We start from the raw sequence: 17,333 nt of genomic DNA, 5'->3' as shown, positions 1-17,333 counted from the left end.
TGGGTTAAGGGTTGAGAGTTGAGATCGATGGGGGAGAAAAGCGCGACACGCGACACTCGACACAGTGCGTCTGGGTTCTGTGTATATGGATGATTGTTAGTGTTCAGGATAATCAAGTGATAGTGCTCAGTGACAACAGAACAGGAAAGACAGGACAGATTTGTGGAGAGTGTTTATGTGTTTATGTGAGTATATGTAAAAACAAAATATGTTATGGTATGGAGCTGTTGTGTTATGGCATACAGAAAAAATGGGATGCAATGGTTATTGTGAAAAGTTAAGCAAACCAAACTGAATTCAATGAAATCAATGAAATCAATGGAAACTTAAAATCAATGAAAACTTGAAATCAAAACTCTGGACTTATTGGAAATACGTAATTTTATTATCAAATTCTATAACATACTAAAACAGTGGAAATACGTAATTTTATTATCAAATTCTATAACATACTAAAACAGAAACGCTGTTATTGTTCCCTAACAAAAATAACAATAGCCGAAAAACAACCAGAAACATAACCGTGTATTCCAAATGGTAGCGCCACACATAATATCAACACTAATTTTATATTGTGTTACACGTCATTTTTCGGGCGTGATGGGAATCCCGTGAGAATTCACGAACCAAGTTTCTGCACATAGTCCTTGAGTCTAGGTCGTATCCACGTAACCTCAACTTGTTCAGTAACATATGCTAACAAGGAGGAGTGTTGTTGCTAAGTCTTATAAACCAAAGAAGCATCAAAGACATTGAGCCTATTGAAGTTGGTGTTGGACGATAATTTATTATGTCTGCTTCGAAAAAGGTCAATTTGAAGTATGTATGACAGAGTTTTTGGTGTGCTGGAGGAAGACGAATTTAGTGTTGAAGATGAAAAATGTATTCAATGGTAGTCACGAACAATCGACAAGGATGAAAAAAAATGGTACCAATGAGACCAATTGACATAAGTGAGCACAAATGAGAACGAACTAGCGTTTAGACTGGTAAAGAGGGAGAAGTATTCCAAATGTGATAAAAAATCAACGCAGTTGAAGTCATAAGTTATTGCCATTCGTAATATTTATATATATTCGTGGAGATGACACTATCGCGTATGGAATACGGAATAGTGTATTGAACAAAGGCAACCACGAAGCTCCACTCCAAGAAGAATAAGAATTCCGAATTTCCCTCTACAATGTCAGCCAGCAGTCTTTAAGCCAACAAGAAGTCCAATTTACTAACAATTATAAAGCTCGGTGGCCGATTTGCGCCAGAATACTGACGATAACTTGCCTTCTGTCCTTACAGAACTTGGCTATGACGAATCCTTTAAGTTGATAGACACTAAACTTGCTCTTGGGTACCTGACTGTGGTGATAGCAGGCTTGTTGTTTTTGGTGGACAAGAAGTACGACTTCAAGCAATCATACGGCGTAACGGTTTTCTCGGTTGTTTTATACTTCATCATCAGTTCCATCTTGTACTATATAAACTACACCAACAAGAACGTGAAATACGTAGGATACACCGAAAAGGGAAAGAAGATTGTTATTGCTACTTGGTCCAGCAAATATGACCCAATATATAACGTCCGTGTAACCCTCGATGGTAAAAACACTTTCACTGCCCAACTCAAGTTCAACCAATTCTTCGACATTGTTGGATACTTCAACAGGGATGCCTTCAAGGAGTTGTTGCTTGCCGAGATTGCAAAGACCCAGAAGAAGGACCTTTGATCTGACATGTTACAATTGACTATATATCTGTACATTATCATGAATATACAAAACATTAGTAAAGTCTGCCGTGAACTTTCTTCAGTAGGTTCGAATAATGTCAACCAAAGGCTTAATATAGTATTTCTATTTACAGTCTGTATACTCTTTTTTAACTTTTGTCATCTCCTACCTTTTCGTCCATCTCAGAGAACCATCTACACATCTGTTGAATAGACATCGGTAAGACCCGTATGGCTGGTAAGAAGTTGGCATAAAAAGGGTATGCTACGACTCCAGTGTCTCCCGTGTCTATCTTATCCACAATCCTTCTTGCCAAATCCAGATGATCCACTAAAGGTGCAAGAAATGCCTTCGATGGCTTTACATCGCTGAACATCGTCGTTGTAAGCTGTCCAGGTGCAACAAGAAGTATCCGAATCTGTGGAAGATGTGAAACTTCCTGAATTAACGATTCATGAATCAGATATATTGCAGCCTTCGTAGCTGAATAAACCGATAGATTCTTAGGAGCTAAAGAACCAAGAACGGACGATAAAGAGACTACACTCAATCTCTTACTTGGATTCTTGGGCAAAATATTGTCTATATGATGAGAAAGCACTGCTCTTAATATCCAGATCTGAGAAAACGTATTGATGTTGAAGATATCATGGATTTTCTTATCCAGAATATGTAAAAGCGCCCCGTTGTTCCTTACTCCAGCATTATTTATCAATATGCTTATGTTCTTGTTCTCGTCAGTTAGTGTTCTAATGATAGTTGCAATTGTTCTCTTTAAGTCAGCTTCTTGACCTACATCACAAGAATAGTAGAAAACTCGTGGATCATCCACTTCTGGAGCACTCACGTCAATAACATATACTCTAGAAACACCCTGAACAAGCAATTGCTTCACTAGTTCCAATCCCAACCCGTGTGAACCACCAGTGACCAACGCTACGTCACTGTCACCGATTTTATACAAAAGTCGATTTTTTGGCCGCTTATACCATTCGTTGTACAGGTAGAAAGCCCTAATTGCTAACAACGTCAATAGAACTATTGTAGATATCCATATGTTTGGCAAATAAAAGCTATCCAAAGCTGTTAGTAATCATAACTTCAACTGACAATATGATTATCACCTCTGATTCTCTGATTTAGCTGAATTTCAGCAAATTTTATTCCTTTTCTACGTACCAAAATGCTACAGCAAATACTAGTATAACATCGCACCACTTCCCAAGCCCTTCTACTATCACATCAATACTGAACATACTACTTTCACAGCCATAAATTTGCAGCAAATAAAGGCTGGTGAAAAGTTTAAGAAACCGGTTTCTGATATTGGTACTGGCGCGACTCTCTTCACTATGTAGCCTATACCAGTATAAATGGTTAGGTGGGTTCCATATTAATATGACTTTTAGATGAATGTATGTCTTTATCAAAGTAGGAATTGTACAATTAGTTTAGTCTACAAGTCAACAATTTTCTTTCTTTGAAGTAAGATTTAAACTATCTATTATCGTGTTTCCTAAGATATATTTACATGGGCTCCAATACCAAGTTAATTATATACACCAAGTTAACTATATACACCAAGTCAAATATGTACTTCTCTGTCGTAATCGTAGCCTCTGGCAATCCCTCCTCTGCCTTCTTCCAATTTAGCACCCTCCTGGGAATTTTCCCCTTCTCCTTCGTTGTTGTAGTCACTTCCCAAACCAGTCCAGTGACGGTTTTGGAGATGCACGGCGGACGTCGAAACCGTGTTCTTAATGGCGATGGTACTGGAGAATTTCTTAATCAACGCATTCGATTCCAGTGGATCTTCTTCAGCTTGGGATGTAATTTGTAAATGGTTCAACTGTCTCAAAGGACGAGAAGTACTGAGTAACCTACCAGTAACAGGATCAAATTCTGGAGGAGCATCTTCGTAGTCCTCTCCATCTTGGTCGTTTGATTCGTCCCTTTTATCCTCGTGATCTTTATCATTTCCGTCATCGAGATCTTCTAGAACCAGGTTGAAGTCAGTTACCCATTTTCCGGTCCAGGTGAGCTCATCACTGAGGGCCAATAGCAATTCATACGGAGTGACAATCGGTCTATAATACTCATTATTCTGATCCACAATGATACCTTGATGATCGCATCCCAAGATACACCACATTTCAACATTCTCGAAATTCGCCAATTTGGCTACGTTAGGCTTCCCTACAACGAAAATGTAGTGTTTCTTTCCGGCTTCCTTTATCTTCCTTCCGATACTGTTGATCAATTTCTTGGTATTTGCCAAAGATAATGTATTAACCAACAAACCCACGGTTCCAGCAGCACGGGCCATATGCATATAACGGTAACGACGCATTAAGTTGGGGAATGGTCCCTGGTTAATATCCCCAGTTTCTGGATCAAATACTGTCACTGATTGAAACTTGGTAGTAAGTTGTAGTAATCTAGGTGTTTCTGGTGTTGAAATGTGAAATAAGTCTTGTTCAGCCAATATAGAGTCAAGATCAATATCTTCTTCGTCGATGTCCTTTAAGTTCACTAATGTCCTATTCAAAGTGTCTAACTTCGAACTCTGCGCAGTAGGTTGATACCCTATTATTCTGGCCGAAGATTCTTTGTCTAGCTTTAAATCAGCGTATGCGATGTATTCGTAATCTTCACTTAAAGCTTCAGTCAAGGTTTTTAAAATATATGTATGAGGAGAATCAGCCATAAGCAAGATTTTCAGTTTAGCAAACTCTTCAACAGGGTATCTTTCACGAAATTTCGCCACTAAGCTATTGATATCTATGTATGGTTTTCCAAATACATAAACAGCTGATAACTTGTCCACTGGATTCAAACATGCATCTCCGAAATGAACCACTAGTTCGCTTCCAACATGCTCAGCTGCTACTTCGTCCACACAACATGGAGAGTACGAAGTATCTGCCAAAATCCATAACTTCTGGTTAGCAGTTTCCTCTCTATCGCATGTACTATCAGAACATCTGCAATTGCATTTGCAGTTATCTGCTGACTTCACTGATTCATTGTTTAGTCCACCGTCCAAGGTTATGCCAAGTTTTCCTTGTAATTCATGGACGATTGTGGCAGAGTCCACTATCAACAGATCTGGGAACTGCAAAGTCACTTTTTTGAACTTCAATTCGGTTTTTCCATCTTCCGTTGTCTTCTTTTGCTTCAAAAACTCCACCAACTCATCTATAGAGTAATATTTATTGATCGCTGTTACAAGCTCATCTCTGTCATCAGCATTCTTCAACTGTAGATGAGGTCTCAATTTCTCTGCAGCCGTCACCTTAGCGAACTCAAACGCCGAGTCATCCTGATAAGTCGATAATGCGACCGGAACTACAGCATCATTAGTCATATTATCGTCTTCCTTCCTTGTCTTATCTTACAACCTTCATCTCATGACTGATCCATTCTTCTGTCTTATATTTTTTTTGGCCCATCGCATAAGCGAAGAACGACTGCGAAAAATTGTATGGGGAAAAGTATGGAAATAAACTTTGGCTAAGTGGTGGTATATGTGGATATTGAAGCATTAGGTACTATATGAGCTTCTGGGTTCATAGTAGAGTAATTTCGTTTAAATCCAGTTAATAATAGTGGGTACTCATTATTATACTTTGTAGTTCTTCGTGTATATGTATGGGACATGTCTCTCAGTAGCGAAATGATTGCAAAATTTGTAAGCATTTATTTCTTTTTTTTGAACTATCATCTAAAGGGATAACTGTATATATGAGATTAAATCGTACATCATATAATGATAGAAAGAGCTGCAATAAAATGATATCTATTAATACTACTTTTCAAAATTTAAGCCATATTTAAGCTACATGATTATGATCTTCATCGTCTTCATAGGTCTCCTGCCCACTCAGCAGGAACGGGTCTATATGCCGCAACTGTTCCCTCTGTCAAGTCCTTCAAAATGTACTCGCCGTGTCGAACTGTTCTCACGTTGTTCACATTCTGCTCAGCTACAATGATCTTGCCGCCAGAATTCAGTAACACAACCGCAGTATGGTCTGGTGCTCCCACAGTTTGTATTCTTCCTGTAGAAAGATTCTTAAAAGTACATGACTTGAACTGTAAGATATCACCTCTTCTAACTTCGTCGAAAGGTTGTACTCCATTCACCAATTGCATTACTCCATTCTCGCCTCTTACATTGAGAATAGGGAAACCATGATGGTAGTAAGAACTGACGAATGCATGCTTTCCACATCCTTTAAGTAAAGCATCATGAGCAAGATCCCAACATTCACCAGATCCGACTTGTTGTCCGAATCTATGTTCACACCAAGAAGCAACATGCTCACCAAACATCTCGTGATAACTCAATAATTCAGCCCTGCTAGGCACTTTATTGGTGATGGGAGAAGGAATATACTTGTCAATACGAACATCAACACCTGCAACATTGTTGCTTGCCCACTTAAAAACGTACTTAATAATTCCTAAATCTTTTAATCTCAAGGTAAAGAAACGCTCATAATTGCTTACACCCAGCAGGCTAGAATACAGGTATCCGCTCAGATAGTTCAATCCCTTCAAGGAGTCCGGTAAACTGACTGGTCCAGATACATCAGCATACCAACCTGAATAAAGCTCTAGATCTAAATCAGGCGGCCCATTGTCTTGCGGTTGCTGTGGTATGGCAGCTGGTGCTCGACTATAATTTCTGGTAGGAGGAGGTGGTGGGTGGTGAGTCGTAGGAAGTGGATTTGCCAGACTAATTGGAGCAGATGGAGCAGCTGGAGCGATTGGTACTATTGGTGCTATTGGTTCTATAGGTGCAATGGGTGCTATTGGTGCATGTGGAGCGTGAGGAGCGTGAGGAGCGTGTGGAGCGTGAGGAGCGTGAGGAGCGTGTGGAGCGTGAGGAGCGTGTGGAGCGTGAGGAGCGTGTGGAGAATGTGACGACTCTCCCAAAGGCTTTGGCTTTACTGGTGGCTTTGGCTTTGGCTTAGGTGGAGCAGCTTTTTTTGGCTCTGCTATATTTGTTTTCAGAAGTTGATTCAGCAACTGTTCTAAGAATGCTGCCTTCGAGGGTGCCCCAGAGGCCACTCCTCCAGTATTATCAGTGCTTTGCTCTAAGTCTTCGTTCGGAAGTGTTGCGATTTTTGGTTCACTTGGTTTTTTAGCAACTGGTGGAGGAGCAGGTCTCTTAGCAACCACTCCAGGTTTAACGGGAGAGGGTGTTGATGGTGTTCCAGCTACCCTGCGTTGAGCTATCTCGGCCGCAAAGTTGGGAATTCCTCCGCTGCTGGAAGGATTTACAATAGAAGGCGAAACGTCCCCTGATTCTGAGTAAGGTGGAGGTGGTTCAGAAGGTGTCGCAGATGGCCTTTTCTTGAGAGGCTTTGGTGGAGGAGCCTTTGTTGAAATTTCCTCATTGTGCTCTGCAACAGAAATCTTTGAAGGTTTGGGAGGAGCATGCTTCTCTTCTCTTTGCTGTGCATGTCTAACGGGCATTGGAGGAGGAGGAGATTCTTCCTGATGCTTTCTACTAGGCATTGGTGGAGGGGGAGACTCTTCATTTTTTCTGATTGGCATTGGTGGTGGAGATTCCTCAGTTTCTTCACTTTGATGCTTCTTGGAAGGCTTTGGTGGAGCCGACTTGATTGGCTTTTCTTCTTTACGTGGCTTCTGACTTTCTAACTCTTCTGGGGAACGGTATATCTTTGGAGGTGGTGGAAAAGAGCTTAGTGGCAAGCTCCCAGTAGTGCCTGCAGTTGGTCTTGGTGGTGGACTGATACTGGCTCCTGGTGATCTAGGTGGTGGAGGTGGAGGAGAAGATACAGAATTCTGAGGAGCACTGCCGTGCGCAAAGCTGTGCAGAGTAGAAGAAGCAGGATTACGATGCAACGGAAGCGCATCGTTGGGTCCTCTGTATATTTTAGGAGGCGGAGGGCCAAATTTGGTGACATCAATGTCTAGGAAACTGGTTTTTGGCTTTGGCGGCTCTTGCGTTCCTGGGGTACCAGCTTGTGAGGGAATGCTGCTCGGTTTAACTCCAGGACTTGGCTTAACGGATGTGGGAGTACTGCCTCTTCCAGCATGAACTGGCGGAGGAGCAAATGAAGCTGGATCTGGCAATTCCCTCTTTGGTTTAGGAGCTTCCTCCTGCGTAACATCTCCATTATAAGCCTGGTTAGGTTGACTGGGTTGGCCATAAGCTGGTGGTGGGTGTCCTGTAGTGGTAGCATCATTGGTTTGAGTGACTGGTGTTGCGTACCCTCCGTATCCAGGGTTTTGCAGCTGAATTGCAGGGTTTGCTGAGGCTGCTGGTGGAGCGTAGTAGGGAGATTCATACGAAACAGGATTTTTTTGTGGCTGCTGTGGTTGCTGTTGTGGTACTTGTCCTGGTTGGAACTGTCCTTGAGTTGGTGCTACAGCAGGTGAGCGAGCTGGCGGTGGAGGTGGAAGCGCTCTATTTGGTGGCTGTGCAAGTCCAGGTGTTTGTGGGCCCCCAGCGGTCTGTGGAGGATGGAATTGGGATTGCTGCTGAGGGTAATTTGGTTGTTGCTGGGTTTGTTGTGGTTGAGCTTGCTGAACTTGTGGAAAAGAAGCCTTAAGTGCACCCAGGAAGGCACCTTGGATGGCGCCTTGCATTGCTCTCTGTTGAGTTTCTTGAGGAATAATGCCAGCTAGTCCTTGACCCTGTTGTTGGTTCTGTTGAACTTGCTCTTGTTGCTGCGGATAAGCAGTTCCTTGGCCTGATTGTAGTGGCTGTTGTTGTTGTTGTTGCTGTTGTGATTGGTTGTGCTGCTGGTACATGCTTTGAGCTTGAGATGCGATCAGCAGAAACAAGCTGGCTTGTGCCAGCTGAGCAGGAGTCTGGCCAGGTGTTTGGGCAGGACTTGAAGCTTGTCGCTGATGTTGACCTTGTTGTTGAGGTTGGTATGAATTCTGATTCTGCACCGGGTATTGCTGTTGTCCAGCTTGATCTTGTGGCTGCTGATATTGAGGTGTTTGCGGTTGCTGGTATTGTGGTGTTTGAGGCTGTTGAAGCTGTTGGGACTGTTGTTGATATTGTGGTAATGACTCTTGAGAAGGTTGAGCCGGTTGGACTGGAGGTTGCTGATATTGTGGTTGTTGTGGTTGAGTCGGAGGCTGCTGATATTGCGTTTGTTGTGGTTGAGTTGGAGGCTGATACTGATTTGGCTGAGCTGGTTGCCCAAACTGTTGGGATCCTTGCTGGTTATTAGCTTGATATGGGTCATTTAGAGCTGGCGAGTATGAAGGTTGCTGCGGCTGCTGCTGTTGCTGTTGTTGCTGAGGCCATTGTGGTTGTTGCGGAGCAGGCTGCTGGTACCCATTTGCATTGTACCAATTTTGGGGTTGTGGTGGAGGCTGGTAGCCTTGTTGCGGCTGATTTGCCTGTTGAAATTGTTGATTGGGCGGCTGTTGTGGATAACCTGATTGCAGAAACTGACCTTGCGGTTGTTGAGGTGGCTGTTGAGCCTGCTGAGGCTGTTGTGGTTGTTGATATTGACTCTGTGGAGGAGGACTCTGGTACTTCGAAGCTTCTCCTCTCTGAGGTGGAGCATAAGCTCCTACGTTTCTCTGAGGAGGAGGAGGCATTGCAACAAGCTGCTGCTTTGGAACTCCTCCAAGAGCTGGTCCATTGTATGGTTGTACGCCCCCATCGGGGTCTTCTGCAGTTCCTGATGCCAGATTGGAGCTTGAACTCGTACCGTTCTTGTGGTTCTTGTAGGTGTTCATACCCGCTTTACCTACAGCCTTCGATCCACGACCGATACCTTTCGCCGTAGCCATACCGGCTTTCTTGAAAGTGTCCTTGTTGTTATCCCAGAAGGAAGACATTGCGGTTGTTGTGATGGTCCTGGCGACGTTTCAGTGCTAATTGAGTTATATCACCACCACTTAAACTGGAAAGAAAGAGTGTTATTCATGGGAATTTAATGGATTTTTAAAATGGGATTTTTGACAGCCAATATAACCTCCTGTATATAGACCAGGTTGATAATTGGAGTGATTACGATTATGTAATCGAAGTAAGTCAATGGGAGGCTTGTGGTGGAGGGCATGGTTAGACAAAGAGTATTGGGATATTAGAGTAGTGGGGACCGCGGAGACGGTGGAGATGGTGGAGAAGTGAAAGTAGGTCAGGTAGCTGGTGGTATATTTAAGAGGTGGTTCATAATTTTAAAGAAGAAAAATCTATAATTTTTGGTGAAATGAATGGGGGTATGTTCTCAATAGATGTTTTTCATAGATGGACGTTATGTATGGTGACGGGCCTCATTTGGAACCATTACGTAAGAAGTCATAGTATTTTAAAATTTCCTCTCTGCTACCGCGAGGTCTGCGCCCACCTCACCACGTTATATCTTTGAATCGTAAAAGATCGTTAAAAAGACATAACCGAAGCGGGATCAATGCTCGGTGGTGAGGGAAGGACTAGTGCGGTGCGGCTCATCCTATCGATGGAAGTGATCTGTGGAGTGGTGATGATTAGAAAATGTAGAAAGTTGTATAGAGAGTGATAAATGTCAAAGTAAAATGAACAAAATTCAAGAAACATTGTTCTCTCAATTGCGCTGATATCTAAGGTAACGTCAATGAGTTTTTCATTGTTTATTATGTATTGATTTGATCTTTTCTGCCGTTGAGTCTCTCCCTAGAAATTTACTGAAAGAAAAAAAAATCCCTAAAAAATTGGCTGCGAAATTTTTGCGACCATCCATGACTTTAAGAAGAGCATTCATCCTCTGTTGAATGACGAAGAGCTAACGGAGTCGGTGATTATGTGTTAGTCCTTGGGAGATGGGGTCCTTACTTCTTTTCAAATTTAACAAACTTCATTATCTTCTATTTGAAATCCCTTAAAATACCACTCTTCTACACAAAATCTTCATAAAATCAAACGAATCTATATTAATATATTATGAAACGGTATTATAGTACTTTAAAATGCATACGATGGTGGTCTTTCTTTTATAGCGTACTTTTCTCTATTTTTCCTTTCTTATTTAATCGATAGCCAATACCAATAAATAGCTCAACACACTGCCCACAGCCAAGCCTACGCTCAAGAAAACGGTAGTAAAACCGCCAGCGGCTTCTTTCTCGTCGTCATTGTCACAGTAGTCTCCCACAATCATGAAACACGAGGTACATAATTGACCATTGGAAATACCAAAGAGAAGCTGTAAGAGGATGTACCACAAGTCTGAGTTGATCAATGCACTGGATTTATTAGCGGCTGAATAAGGATGGATGTTACAAGTCCAGAAAAGTGGAATGAAGATTAGTCTTGAAATCGAGTATACGAGCAAGGTCTTTGGATTCGTAATGAGCATTTTCAATCTGGGGAAACCGCATAGAATACGGCCCAAAAGATCACCAAGATTCCAGATCAAGTATATGAAAGGAATGAAGATTTCCTTGCGGAAAAATTTGTTGGTGGAGTCTGTGTGAGTGGACTCGATGTTGGAAGCAAACACAGGGAAGATCAATGTGATACTGAAGGTGAGGAAAATGGTCAGTACAATGTACTTTAACTTGGACCATAAGAGCGAGAACGGCACATACTTCTCCTGGGTCATCACTGGCTCCAATGCTGGTTCTGTAGCTTCTGTTATAGGCTCGTCTTCTACCAATTGGTTGAGTGCTCTGTAGGCACTCTCAGTACGATAGTGGTCGGTCCAGTAAAGCAATACTATGGAAACAATAGCAATCAAACTGGCTGTGATGTAGTATACGAATACACCGTAGTTCTTCTCGATAACATAGTCGTCGTCTGTGGCAGCACCCTTTCTGTCGCCCACCAACAAAATCGAGATAATAAGAGCACATGCTGGCAACACACCGGCGACAGCTTGTCCCACCATTACGGCGTTGGCGTAGATTCCTCCCAACACATTAACAATTGCCATAGTACCATTTTGAGCCAAACAGGTGGCCATAGCCGAAGCCAAGACCATGCCCATCAAAAGCGTGAAAAACACCAGATCAACCATACGAATGAACAAGTCTGATACACAAGAAATGGCCATAAATACGAAAATTCCGATAGTGATCCAGAAACCAAGATTCACCCTGAAAGTGTAGTTTACGCCCGACTGGGCTTGTGACAAGTAGTAGTTGAACAACGTCGAAGCGATGGTGGACACCGACATCATGGTTGACGAGTATATTTTGATGAGTCCAGGCGAATGTCCGAATCTGTCGGCGTAGTAGGCCGAGGCCGACAAGAAGGCGTTCCAAGGCCAGAGCAACGCGATTCCGATGATGGTGAATGTCACATACTTCAATTGGGAGTATCTGATTTTCAACCTTTTACTGAGTTTGAGCACCACTGGGTCATATACTGACGGTCCCTCCGAGAGGTCGGAGTCAACCGACATGTGGTTGGTCATATCGTCTAGTTCGAAGTCTGAGGCCGAGGGAGAGTTATGGTCTGTCAAAACGGCTGAGCAAGAACAACTGTCGTATAAGAATAGACATATATATATATAAATATATCTATTTTTATATGAAATGGAACAGACAAACAACCATGAAATTGTTACTGGGACGAAATTATCAACATCATCTGTGGTCGGAAGTCGCGGTGGTGAACAAATGGAGTGGTCGGAGGTGGGTACCGAGGGCTTATCATGGATATGGTGGAATGATGGTGGTGGGGGAAGCTGGTGGTGGTAGTGGTGAGTGAAGGTGGTGTTGGTTAGTTAGTTTTGGTGGGGGGTTAGTTATAGTGGTTAGTTATGGTGTTAGTTATAGTAGAGTTATAGTGATTAGTTATGGTAGTTAGTTAGTAGAGTTATGGTGGGTAGTTAATTATGGTGTAAGTTATGGTAGTTATGGTAGTTAGTTATAGTGTTAGTTAGTTTGGATGTAGGTTGTTAATTATGGTGGTTAATTAGTTATGTTAGAGTTATAGTATGTATATATAGTTTGTGTAGGGCTGACTAGAGAAAGAGTATTTATCCATCTCCTATCATTCAAACGTACATGGCCATGGCCATTGCTGTCTTCCTTTTAACTACTGTCATTCAGTAGTGAATAAAAGGTATATTATATAGTAATAAACCTGCTCATTCAAAGAAACATGTATCAACCGATCATGGTAAACCGATCACATCAATGCGCTACAACATAACATACAAATCATACAAATCATACAAATCATACACAACATACAAAATACCCGTAACAACTGCAACAAACCGATATCCAACAAACCGATCTCATTTTCAACTCATTCCGGGGTAAAATCCATCCATATGCAATATACATAACCATAACCATCACCATCACAGGGCATAGTCAACCGAAGATCATAAGACCCACGAGACAACGAACTACAAGTATATGCCTTACCACTTGCATACCACTTGCATTACATCTTCTTTTCTGCTTTTCCTTCTCTATATCTACTCAAGACTTCATCACATCACCCGGTAACCACTTCCATTTCCAGGTGCATTTCCAGGTGTAAAGGACAGCATGGGATTCTCTCTCGCCTGTGCCAATACCCTATCCAGACTTATTCGAAGTAATTGAACGTAATTGTTTATCCGTGGCATGGAATGTATATTCTGGATGATCGTTATCGTGTCACCGTTCCTGTTTCCTGCTTCCTGCTTCCTGTTTCCTGTTTACTGAGACCGTTACTGTATACTTCACAAGTCATTATTTTGCATCTTCTTATCAGTGCGTCTAATTATACTAATTAATTTTATTGGAGTTAGCCGTGGCCGTGAGTCATACAGTAACACTAATGGGCGGATTTTGGCAATGAGTTTTTCACCGTCTGATTTCATGGTTCACTATCATACTGCGCTTCTCTCTTTTCTCTCTATATCGTTTAGTTTTTTCGTTTAGTTAGTTGCTAGAAAGATATGACCCTTTAAGAGAAAATGGGTCAAAGAGATGGAGTGTGTGTTGTGAAGACGAGTTGAATACAACATTACACAATGCTGGACAGTGATCATAATAGAAGACAAAAAAAGGGGAGAAACGAGATATTGTCCTGGCTTTTTTTTTCTTCTTCATGGCAACAATCTCCATCTACAGTGCCTAAAACAAGGTGATGAAAGTGAAAAAACTCAACCATGTATCTCCGTCTCTCTCATGGTCTCCATTGTTCATCTTCCCTTCGTTTCCATTCTCTTATCTACTGTGTTTTTGTGGTGGTTGCACATAACACATTTCACAAATGCGTTTTTTTTTTTGCATCCATTTGCCATTGCCTTTGCCGTTGAAGTTATTGTTAACAAGTGGTCGTTATTGTCTCCGTCGTCGAGGTGGTCAAGGGCGACGGAGTTGTAGTCGTCAAGCCCGATGTCATCGTAGTTCTGAGTCGTATATACCTATGGTGTAGAGTATTATTTACGATTGTAATTCAAACAAAATAGAAATGCCCAACTAAGCATTCCTCGGGCGATAACAACTAAGCATTCCTCGGGCGATAAGAGGTGGATTACTCTGGAAATCGAAGTACGACTTTCGATGTTGAAATTTTCTCTTGTGTACCTTATAATTAATTAATTCGTACTTTGTTCCTGGTACCTGGTATCTAATACTCGTTCCTCGTACCTTTGTGTTCAATGTATTGTCTTGTGCCTGGTGCCTGGTACCTTTTCGTAGCCATTAACTTGTTGTGTGCTACGTACCTTTTACAGTCGTGATGTACCTTTTTCCTTGTTTCTAGTTCCTTGGTCCTTGTATCTTGTATCTTGTATCTTGTATCTTGTATCTTGTATCTTGTATCTTGTATCTTGTATCTTGTATCTTGTATCTTGTATCTTGTATCTTGTATCTTGTATCTTGTATCTTGTATCTTGTATCTTGTATCTTGTTCCCGAAACCATGTACTATTTTTATCGCCTCCTTTCTCGTTAGTCTTCGTGGTTGGAACCGCCATCTTCTGACTTAAACCTTTTTGATTTTCTTTACACACTCTCTTCAAACCCTACACATTCACTCCTTGGATTATTTATTCACTATAGTACATGTTTATAAATATATATTATGGAAGATTCTTCCTTCACGTGTGGAAAATTATACCTCCGAAGCTACCTCATCTATCAGTAAAATGGGCCCCTTTCTGGCGGCGGCGATGCATTCGATATTACCGACCGTAAATTCTCCATATCCGCCTTTTCAGCATCAATTAAATCGTTCAAATCCTTCTCAATCTTGAAGAAAACCTTCATAATCAAGTAATTGGGCTCTTTCAAAGGTAACCTAAGTGGAGACCGCTCGCTAAGCCAAAAATAATTCTCGTCTTTAAATTGTGGAACGGCAAGAGGTGAAGCGTCTGTTCCGTCGGGGTTGCTGTAAATTAAGTCCTCTTTATTCAAACTAAGTAATATTCTTTGCCATTCCTCGTGAGTGTATCGTTTAAGGGGATTTTCAACAGAGTCAGAAATTAGAGGCTTCAATTGATTCAAAAACGATAAAATGCTCTCATAAGTCTCCTTCTGATTGAGCATTTTGGTGGTTATCTTCTCCTGTACCTTTTTTAACTCCTGGCTGCCAATATGACCAGGCAGTAGCAACGTCTGGAGTGGCTCAAAGCCTGTTTCACTGATCATCGCTTGTATGTCGTCTTTATAACTCGGGCTGTCTTCATCATGAATACTCGAACTCAACTCCGCATCTTCTTCTTCCTCTTCTTTTCTAACTCTCGATTCCATATCGTCATGAATTTCCATCAGTTCTCTTCTGTGAACTAGGACTACATTGTCGAAGTCGTCTCTAAAGATAGCTTTGGAAATAATGAAACTGAGATGGTTCGCCAATTCAAAGAGTTTATCACCAACATTTGAGATCAAAATTGTCATCAAAGGGACAGCAGAGACGGCCCATGATACAAAAAAAACCCTTCCGAGAGGTGTTGTGGGTGCATAGTCACCATAACCGATAGTTATAAGACATAAGAAGCAGAAATAGACGGAATTGAAATAAGACCAGTGCTCAGTGAAATGAAATACCGTTGCTCCAATTAGCCAAAACAACAAGAAGATAAAAACAGTTGAAGCTAGAGATACATTCAATTGGTGTACATGAGCTCTTCTGCGAATCATCCTCATGCGATGGAATGCTTCATCTGCTGTCAACCTTGTATGTGTTGAACGCAACTTCATGAGCTGCTTTTCTCTTTCTTTTTCAATTATATTCCAGAAGATTGTTGGGCCTCCGGAAGTCATCACAACTTGACGAATCATTGCAACAATAAGACCCATGATCAATACACCACCTAGAGATAAAATCAAGACCATAACTTTCGCTCCAGATGTTTTCGGCAAGATATCACCAAGTCCAATAGTAAGAAATGACACAGTACAATAGTATAGCGAGGATCCGTAAGTCAAGTCGTCTATCATCTGTGCCATGATTACAGACCCTATGACTGACCATGCAGCGAAACAGATTGTATATATCATAAGTGTCCGCTGTTTTGTATCTAAGTTGAAGGCTGCAGGGTATTTGTTCAACTTATACCCCAAGAAGTTGACCAATAATGTGATTGAACAGCTGAAATAGTAGAAAATGGTGAATACCGCGAACCAAAAGCCCTCTGAACGGCTAAATCGGGCGTCAGGTCCACCATAACTCCTGTTGGTGATGAGAACAGCACCTATGAGCATCGCACTCGCCGAGACGAAGCAGAAGATAGATACCCATTGAGTAATGAGATACTTAATTGCACCTGAAAAGTTCATCAACAACGAGATATTTCCAAGGATTCCCAAGACTAATGACATTGAGTTAAGAACCACAACAGGCGGTGGGTCTCTCACTTCACGACCAGAGACAATCTCGACTCTCCAATGCTGAATTAATGCTATAATCGAAATCATATTGGCTAGTGGCCCCAAACAGGCGGAAATAAGCGGGAAGTACGATGAGATGAAGTACCAGAAGACAAAATGGGGTTCTCCCGGTCGTATGTTCATGTTGGTGACAGTAGAAATGGGCACTTCCAATGAGTTCTTGACAACAATGGGTACATCTCTATGTTTTACCTTGACGTTTCTAGTGTGGTATAGTAAAGGCGCTAGCTTATCATCATAGTTGTTTAGAGCAAACGTTGGTAGTCTCTGAGGAGCCACGATTTTCTGGGCCTCTCTGACTCTCAGTCTGAATGTATTTACGATCATGTTGGTTTGACGTTCAGGTTATGTTTGCTAAGCAAAGTTAAAATAGATCGTTCTGGAGTTAATGTGGTTTCATGAGCCTGTTCTTGAGGAGTGGTTTGGCAGGTTTGATCAATGGGTGGGTTGGTGCTTTAGAAGATACCGAAGGGGAGACAGTATTATGGGTAATCTTATGAGATGGTGATATGGTGATATGGTGATATAATTAGTTGGTGAAATGATGAGTTGGTGAAATGATGAATTGATGATATGGTAAGATGATGATATGGTGAGATGGTGATATAATGAGTCTGATCCTTGGGGAATGAATGCTGGTGTGAATCAGACTCTTTCGGTGTGCCGTTTGTTGAATATTGCTTTGGAAAAGAGCTCTTGTATGGGTTCGAAGGATACTCTTTAAAATAAAGAACTAATTCCAAACAGATAAGCTTTGACAGGTGCCAAGACCAAGATTGCAAAA

General features: G+C 41.7%; 7 protein-coding genes across 7 annotated transcripts; 1 reads left to right on the top strand and 6 right to left on the bottom strand. All coding sequences in view use genetic code 12, as the record gives it.

Annotated features, from left to right (window-relative positions):
- The first annotated feature begins 583 nt into the window (after positions 1–583).
- On the top strand, positions 584–1,786 carry SPC2 (signal peptidase complex subunit). The gene is made up of 2 exons (XM_064916808.1): positions 584–819; positions 1,241–1,786. The coding sequence occupies exons 1-2, from the start codon at positions 791–793 to the stop codon at positions 1,722–1,724; spliced, it is 513 nt and encodes a 170-aa protein (XP_064774752.1). The 5' UTR covers positions 584–790; the 3' UTR covers positions 1,725–1,786.
- RJT20DRAFT_126707 (uncharacterized protein) lies at positions 1,787–3,102 on the bottom strand. Its single transcript, XM_064916807.1, has 2 exons — positions 2,907–3,102; positions 1,787–2,800 (listed from the first exon to the last, which is right to left on the bottom strand). Exons 1-2 carry the CDS (start codon positions 2,981–2,983, stop codon positions 1,876–1,878), a joined length of 1,002 nt encoding a protein of 333 aa, XP_064774751.1. The 5' UTR covers positions 2,984–3,102; the 3' UTR covers positions 1,787–1,875.
- Positions 3,103–3,159: 57 nt separating this feature from the next.
- RJT20DRAFT_126705 (putative diphthamide synthesis protein-domain-containing protein) lies at positions 3,160–5,427 on the bottom strand. The gene has a single exon (XM_064916806.1). The coding sequence runs from the start codon at positions 5,092–5,094 to the stop codon at positions 3,313–3,315; it is 1,782 nt and encodes a 593-aa protein (XP_064774750.1). The 5' UTR covers positions 5,095–5,427; the 3' UTR covers positions 3,160–3,312.
- Positions 5,428–5,509: 82 nt separating this feature from the next.
- Positions 5,510–9,952, bottom strand: MUC1 (Muc1p). Its single transcript, XM_064919094.1, has one exon. It carries the CDS (start codon positions 9,564–9,566, stop codon positions 5,592–5,594), a length of 3,975 nt encoding a protein of 1,324 aa, XP_064774749.1. The 5' UTR covers positions 9,567–9,952; the 3' UTR covers positions 5,510–5,591.
- Positions 9,953–10,585: 633 nt separating this feature from the next.
- Positions 10,586–12,265, bottom strand: RJT20DRAFT_126700 (nucleoside transmembrane transporter). The gene has a single exon (XM_064916805.1). It carries the CDS (start codon positions 12,122–12,124, stop codon positions 10,736–10,738), a length of 1,389 nt encoding a protein of 462 aa, XP_064774748.1. The 5' UTR covers positions 12,125–12,265; the 3' UTR covers positions 10,586–10,735.
- A 1,867-nt stretch (positions 12,266–14,132) lies between these two features.
- Positions 14,133–14,634, bottom strand: RJT20DRAFT_139892 (uncharacterized protein; the record flags this gene model as incomplete). The annotated part of the gene is made up of 1 exon (XM_064918612.1): positions 14,133–14,634. One exon carries the CDS (start codon positions 14,632–14,634, stop codon positions 14,287–14,289), a length of 348 nt encoding a protein of 115 aa, XP_064774747.1. The 3' UTR covers positions 14,133–14,286.
- Positions 14,635–14,797: 163 nt separating this feature from the next.
- TOK1 (Tok1p) lies at positions 14,798–16,876 on the bottom strand (the record flags this gene model as incomplete). The annotated part of the gene is made up of 1 exon (XM_064918754.1): positions 14,798–16,876. The coding sequence occupies one exon, from the start codon at positions 16,874–16,876 to the stop codon at positions 14,798–14,800; it is 2,079 nt and encodes a 692-aa protein (XP_064774746.1).
- Positions 16,877–17,333: the final 457 nt, after the last annotated feature.

This window comes from Scheffersomyces xylosifermentans, assembly GCF_036884685.1.
Source record: "Scheffersomyces xylosifermentans strain CBS 12540 chromosome Unknown RJT20scaffold_3, whole genome shotgun sequence".
Classification (NCBI taxonomy): domain Eukaryota; kingdom Fungi; phylum Ascomycota; class Pichiomycetes; order Serinales; family Debaryomycetaceae; genus Scheffersomyces; species Scheffersomyces xylosifermentans.
The sequence above is the reverse complement of the archived record's forward strand: the minus strand, read 5'-3'. Positions and strand labels throughout refer to the sequence as shown.